The sequence below is a fragment of the Rutidosis leptorrhynchoides genome, chromosome 8, assembly GCF_046630445.1.
Source record: "Rutidosis leptorrhynchoides isolate AG116_Rl617_1_P2 chromosome 8, CSIRO_AGI_Rlap_v1, whole genome shotgun sequence".
NCBI classification, from domain to species: domain Eukaryota; kingdom Viridiplantae; phylum Streptophyta; class Magnoliopsida; order Asterales; family Asteraceae; genus Rutidosis; species Rutidosis leptorrhynchoides.
The window spans coordinates 109,464,664-109,472,358 of NC_092340.1; the positions used below are offsets into that span (position 1 = coordinate 109,464,664).

The 7,695-nt window shown below is 37.8% G+C and overlaps 1 protein-coding gene across 1 annotated transcript in view; it reads left to right on the plus strand.

Moving 5' to 3' along the window:
• Positions 1-5,722, plus strand: part of LOC139863727 (uncharacterized) — a 67,301-nt gene extending 61,579 nt beyond the window's left edge. The window contains exon 2 of the mRNA XM_071852332.1: positions 5,456-5,722. Coding sequence (XP_071708433.1) covers positions 5,456-5,722 — 267 coding nt within the window. The remainder of the gene's footprint in view (positions 1-5,455) is intronic.
• Positions 5,723-7,695: the final 1,973 nt, after the last annotated feature.

Consider the following 7,695-nt stretch of genomic DNA (forward strand, 5'->3'; position numbering starts at 1 on the left):
CCGGGTAAGGCGAATGTGGTCGCGGATGCGTTGAGTCGAAAGAGTCAACATCCGGCGATAAAAGTGGGGTCGTTACGTTTGATTATTACCAACGACTTTCTTGAAAAGCTTGGTGAGATTCAAATAGAGGCTTATGTCCACAACAAGCATACGGAGCGAATCGTGGGCCAATCGGAGTTTATTACTATGGGTCCGCGTGGTTTGTTGTCCTTCCAAGGAAGGGTGTGGGTGCCTAAGATGGGTGATTACCGACGAGTGCTACTTGATGAAGCACATAAGTCAAAATACTCCATTCATCCGGGCGCGACGAAAATGTATCTTGACTTGAAGAAAGATTATTGGTGGCCGGGCATGAAACGTGATGTTGTGAAGTATGTTGAGCAATGTGTCACGTGTTTACAAGTAAAAGCCGAACACCAAAATCCGTATGGTAAGTTGCAACTGTTAGAAATCCCGAAATGGAAATGGGAGCACATTACCATGGATTTCATAACAAAGTTACCTAAGACGGCGAGAACCCAATTTGATACGATTTGGGTGATAGTTGACCGGTTGACGAAAAGTGCTTTGTTTCTTCCCATTAAAGAAGCGATATCGTCGGAGTCCTTGGCTAAGTTGTTTATCAAGGAAGTGGTCGCTCGACATGGGGTTCCTATATCTATTATATCGGATCGAGATACCCGTTTTACATCTCGGTTTTGGGAAAAGTTTCATGAAGATATGGGTACACAATTGAAATTGAGCACGGCGTACCATCCTCAAACGAACGGTCAAACCGAACGTACGAATCAAACATTGGAGGATATGTTACGTGCGTGTATTATTGATTTTGGTGGTAGTTGGGACGAGCACTTACCTTTGGTGGAATTCTCGTACAATAATAGTTATCATACTAGTATCGGGATGCCACCGTATGAGATGCTTTATGGGCGAAGGTGTCGAACCCCGATTTGTTGGGGTGAAGTGGGTCAAAGGGAAATCGGGAGTACCGATTTGGTCTTAGAAACGAATAGCAAGATTGATATGATTCGAGAGCATTTGAAAAAGGCTCAAGATAGACAAAAGTCGTATGCCGACAAACGTAGACGAATGATCGAATTTCAAGAAGGTGACATGGTGATGCTTAAGGTTTCGCCATGGAAAGGTGTTATTCGGTTTCGAAAACGAGGAAAGTTAGCTCCTCGGTTTATCGGTCCGTTTAAGATTTTAGCTCGTGTTGGCGAAGTTGCATATCGTTTGGAATTACCCGAAGAGCTTGCGGGGATCCATAATACATTTCATGTTTTCCATCTCCGTAAGTGTCTTGCGGATGATTCTTCATGGGTGCCTTTAGACGAGATCGAGCTAAACAATAAGTTAGAGTATATTGAGAAGCCGATTGCTATACTCGATGAGAAGGTCAAAAGGTTGAGAAATAAAGAAGTTAGAACCTTCAAAGTGCAATGGCGACATCGAAAGGGTTCCGAGTTTACATGGGAATCCGAAGAGTTTGCTTTGGTTTATCTTCCGGCTTGTCATGCGGCTTGGATCGCGAGGACGCGCTCCGATCTAAGTGGGAGAGAGTTGTAACATCCCGTTTTTCCCGTACGTGACTAAAGGTACATATTTAACCATTTGTACGTTATGATTCGGAAGCTTATGCGTAATTGTATAGATAAACGTATATATATAATTTATTGTGTGCTAGTTAACATGTGCGTACATAAGTGTACAAATGAGCTTGTGTAGTGTTAGGTCTCGTGAGACTTAGATGTGAGGCTTAGACGTGTATTGGGAACGAGAATGAAGGAATTAGTTGTGGAAACCTTGGAAATTTGACTAACTAGTCGAAGTGGCAAGACCCAGGCGTATGTCGCGCCGCGACAAACGGGTTCGCGCCGCGACCCATCAAGCATTTCCAGATCAGAACAGGACTTAAGCATGGTGAATTTTACTTTGATTCGTCGTGCCGCGACGTTTAGTGCCGCGCCGCGGCAGGCCTGCTGGCCAGGTCCCGGTTTTAGGTTAAATTAAGAGATTTTGAGGGGAAAAATGGTAAATGGATGTATAGATCAGATGGGTGCATTAAATCTGGTCCACTAGTTCATTTATTTCATTTTCCTTTTTCATTTTCTTTCAATTTCTCTCCCCAAACTCTAACACCCATTTGGATTCAAAGTGAGATTGAGAGAGGAAGGATTTAGGGTTGATCTTTGGAGCAAGTATTAAAGTTGTTCCTTGTGACTCTAGCTACGTGGTGATAGTCTCGGTAAGTTCTAACTCTAAGTTTCGAGTTTTAATTGATTATGGCTAGGGTTTTGGTTAATAGAAGCTTGTATGACCCATTTGGGAGTAAAATGGGTGAATTTGGGTTAGGTTGTTGTAATGAAACCCTAATGGCCATATCTAGGGTTTTGGCCTTGTAATTGTGAGTTGAAAGTGTTAATGATATTAAAAGCATTAAACATTTGTTAAAATTAAAAGAGATGTCGTTTGGGTTATGTTTGACTAGTTTGGATGTGAAAGTGTCAAAATGGGTCAAGAATGTACTAGTTGACCTAGTTTGGGTAAAATGGGTGTAAATTACCCTAGGTGGATGTCAATTGAGGCTAGTAGACTTTAATGCACTAATGTTGGTAACTAAAGTCGAGTCTTGGCCATTAAGAGGGCGGTTGTGATGTAGTTGGGTCATTTAATGCGAAATTGAGTCATTAAATGCCCAAGTAAATGTAATGTGGTTAATTCCACTAGTTTATGTATTGAATTGGTACTTAATGTATTAGGTACTTGGCTTTGAAGTTTGGAAGCAATTATTCATCATCCTTGCGTCAAGGTGAGTGGAATAATTATGCGTGAACGTATATAATGTATTTATTTGTGTGGTATGAATGTGGAAGTGTCGCGGTGTTCAAGACACCACATACTAGGTAACGAGTAGTATTGTCGCGGTGTTTAAGACACTACTCCTTGTGTAATTGACTTGTGGGATTGTCGCGGTGTTTAAGACACCACAATGTCGTGAGAGTGGAAGTGTCGCAGTGTTCAAGACACCACTCATGGTATTGAATGAAGTGTGGATTCGTCGCGGTGTTTAAGACGCCACATTGTTGTAAGGGTGAGTTAGTCGCGGTGTTTAAGACATCACCCGGGGGACTAGTGATTACGCGGTGTATAAGTAACACTAGTGGATGTTATGAACTCCAACGGACTTACATGTACCGTTCTCTTGTATACTTGGTTAACCATGGTTGTGAGAATTGTACTTAGCATATTATATTGTGAACTATATGCTATTATTGTTGCTAGCGTAGTGTGGAACGTGGATAGTAGTTTATGCATGATGGATTGCATGTTTGTTGAATTGCTAGCTCGTATGTGGTATTGTGTAAGTGTATGCAAGTAAGTAGGTTATATTTGATCATGTATAATTATTGCATTCACTAAGCGTTAGCTTACCCCTCTCGTTGTTTATCTTTTAGTTGCAGGTGAGGATAAAGGGAAGGGGATTGTCGGGCACTAGATGCCCTTGATTATGTGCTTGTAGGAGCTTTTGGAAGTTGGCCACCTTTTGGGTAGTTTAGTCCCAAACCATGCTCGTCGGGTCGTTTGGTTAATAAACTACCATTGTATTCGGTCAAACTTGTATTAACTTAATTAACGGCCATTGTGCCTTTTGTAAACATTGGTAATGGTTGTACGGTTTAATGAAACTTGTGAGTTGGTCTACATATTTAATTGGCGCATAAATGTGTATATTATAAAAAAAAAAAATTATAGCGTATGGAGTACGGGTTGGGTTGTTTCATAATGTCATCTTAGTAATTATAAATATTGATATTTTTATAATAATAATTATTATTACAAAATAATACAACTTTTACTTACTATCATTATAGATATTATTTTATCAAATAAATATGTGATACAAACATATTTTACTACGTGTAATAACTTACTTTAATAATACCTATCATATTATCTTTATGATATTAAATGAACCCTATAAATGTTATTACTTAATATATATAAAAGTATATTTTATTATATAAATTTAATATAAAATTTTATTTATTAATAAATAAATTATATTATTTACTCTAATAAATCTTTTAAAAATATTTAAAAATATAAAACGACGATATTTAAACTATATATTAATCATGTATAGATTTTTGGAAATTATTTTGAGTCAAATTTACTTTTGTTGACTTTTGCATATTAGTCTCGAGCATTAGGATTGTGGTACACTATGACTTGACCTAATTTGTTAGACAAATATTGACCAACACATAAATATATATAATTAATTTAGGTTCGTGAATCCGAGGCCAACCTTGCACTTGTTCAATGACGTTGTATGTATTTTTACTACGAAATACAGTATGGTGAGTTTCATTGATCCCCTTTTACTCTTTACATTTTTGGGGCTGAGAATACATGCAAATGCTTTATTAACTGTTTTACAATATTTATATGCGTGAGTTCATTTGATCCCTTTTACTCTTTACATTTTTGGGGCTGAGAATACATGCAAATACTTTATTAACTGTTTTACAATATTTATATGCGTGAGTTCATTTGATCCCTTTTTACTCATTACATTTTTGGGCTGAGAATACATGCAAATGCTTTATTAACTGTTTACAATATTTATATGCGTAAGTTTCATTTGCCTTTTTACCCTTTATATTTTTGGGACTGAGAATACATGCGCTTTTATAAATGTTTGATGAAATAGACACAAGTAATTGAAACTACATTCTATGGTTGAATTATCGAAATTGAATATGCCCCTTTTTATTAAAGTCTGGTAATCTAAGAATTAGGGAACAGACACCCTAATTGACGCGAATTCTAAAGATAGATCTATTGGGCCTAACAAACCCCATCCAAAGTACCAGATGCTTTAGTACTTCGAAATTTATATCATGTCCGAAGGAGGATCCCGGAATGATAGGGGATATTCTTATATGTATATAGTTAATGTCGGTTACCAGGTATTCACCATATGAATGATTATTTTTGTCTCTATGCATGAGACGTATATTTATGAGAACTGGAAATGAAATTCTTGTGGTCTATTAAAATGATAGAAATAAATGATTATGATAAACTAATGAACTCACCAACCTTTTGGTTGACACTTTAAAGCATGTTTATTCTCAGGTGTTAAAGAAATCTTCCGCTGTGCATTTGCTCATTTTAAAGATATTACTTGGAGTCTTTCATAGCATATTTCAAAGAACGTTGCATTCGAGTCATTGAGTTCATCAAAGATTATTATTAAATCAATTTATAGTTGGATAGTGGATATTATGAAATGGTATGCATGCCTGTCAATTTTCGATGTAAAGAAAGTTTGTCTTTTAAAAACGAATGCAATGTTTGTAAAATGTATCATATATAGGTCAAATACCTCGCAATGTAATCAACTATTGTGAATCGTTTATAATGTATATGAACGGGTCCTTTCAAGTGGAATCCCAAGGCCCAAGCTAGTTCGTTGAATGACCCACCAAATACCAATAACGTATCTGGGCCTGAAAATAAGGGTGGGCTAAAAAACAAGCGTATTAAAAAACACACTAGGGCTCAGCATAGATCGAATGAGGGGAAGAGTATTTCACTTTTTACTCAGAATGGGAGATCGACTGTTAAGGGTACTTCACAATCTAATCAGAATGGTGGGACAATTGACATTTCTATATGCAATGATTGTTACTGGGGCACCGTGTGTAACTAGAAAGCATCATCTCGCATAATTAAACTGAAAAGGCTTGCACGAATGAATGAAAGGTGTGATGGTCGATTCAATTACAAGAATTGTAGGAGGAAAGGGGGTTCTAAAAGAAGTAAATCCAGGATATCAACTAAGAGTCGTGACATAGGTTTTTCTGTGGGAGGATCAATCAATGATGTTGAAGTTAAAGAATTTGGCGAGGGTATTGGCCTTAACTGGCCAACTTCCCAGTAAGTCATATCCTTTTTTATCGCTTGTCTTTGTTTTATAATGAAGATCCTTTCGTTAAATGTTAGGGGTTAAGGGGTTGCGGGTAAATTCAGTTGGGTTAGGGGTTTATGTTTTAGTGAGAAGCCGGATGTAGCAGTATTTCAGGAAACAAAGTGTAGGAGTCTTAGTGAATATTGGGTTCATCAACTGTGGGGTCATAGTGATATAGGGTTTGCTCAAAAAGACGCTATTGGGACCTCGGGTGGCATGTTAGTGGTGTGGGATAATAGTAGGTTCAAAGTTAATTGTGTGGTTGGTGGGGATTTCTTCTTGGCTATTAGGGGTAATTGGGTGGGTTTTGGGCATGATTCGATAACTGTTAATATATACGGTCCTCATTGTGATGGTGATAAAAAGAAAATGTGGGATGAACTTGATAAGCTTATGATGGGAATAGACACAGGTTGGGTGTTATGTGGAGACTTTAATGAAGTTCGAGATCATACGGATAGACTAAATTGTGTGTTTCATGAAGCGAGAGCTAGAAGATTTAACGAATTCATTGTTAGGAATAGTTTAATTGAGGTACCGATTAGAGGTAGGAAATTCACAAGAATCAGTGATGACGGGCTAAAATTTAGCAAACTTGATCGGTTCCTTGTTTCTAATAATTTCATTAATTTATGGAACGATCTTTCTATTAATGTCCTTGATAGAATGGTTTCGGATCATTGTCCTTTAATTCTCCGTGATGGTGTGATTGATTTTGGTCCTAAACCCTTCAAGATTTTCGATGAATGGTTAAATAAAGAGGGGGTTGATAAAGTGATAATGGATGGTTGGAATAAGGAGGTACGTAGCCGCAAAAAAGATTGTATTTTTTCGGGACATTAAAAAACGTCAAATCCGACTTAAGAAAGTGGAGTAGAAAAGAGTTTGAGAATCTTGATGAGGAAATAGAAAAACTAAAGAATATTGCTCAAGAGTGGGAATTGAAAGCGGAAGGTGGAGCATTATCAGATAATGAGCGACTATGTTGGCTTGAGTCTCGTAAGAAATGGATTGAGAAAGAAAAGATAAAATTAGGCATGCTAAAACAAAAAGCACGTATTCGTTGGGCACTTGAGGGAGATGAAAATACCAAATTTTTTCATTCAACGATGTGTAGAAAATACAACAAAAATAATCTTAGAGGTTTAGTTGTTGATGGTGTTTGGTGTGAAGCCCCTAATGTGATCAAACCATTAATACAGGCTCATTTTAAAGAAAGATTCAGCAAAATCCAAACCCCCTCTCACTTTGGCAGGCCCAGTTTCCAGTCCACGAGTATGAGGCCCAGACCGGTTAATGTTATTGATGATGCTCACCCTTTTTTTGGGCCTGCTACCAGGACTGTGTCATCTACTTTTTGCGGCTCAGTTGGTCACAATATCCACACAGCAGATTCTACGGGCCAGCCTGTTGGGCCTGTTCCATTTAATGTTGGGCCTGAATTAAGTTCCATTTCAGAAGATAGAGCTGCACTGTTGGAAATAGCTTTTACCGTATGCGAAGTGTGGGAAGCGATTAATGGGTGTGGTAGCACAAAGGCTCCCGGGCCGGATGGCTTCAATATGAATTTTTTCAAGAAATTTTGGCACGTAGTAAAAGACGATTTAATGATAGCCATCCATGAGTTTTGGTGCAAATGTGAGATTACTAATGGGTGTAACGCTTCGTTTATCACATTGATACCTAAAAAGCAAGATCCGTTGGCACTCAATGAC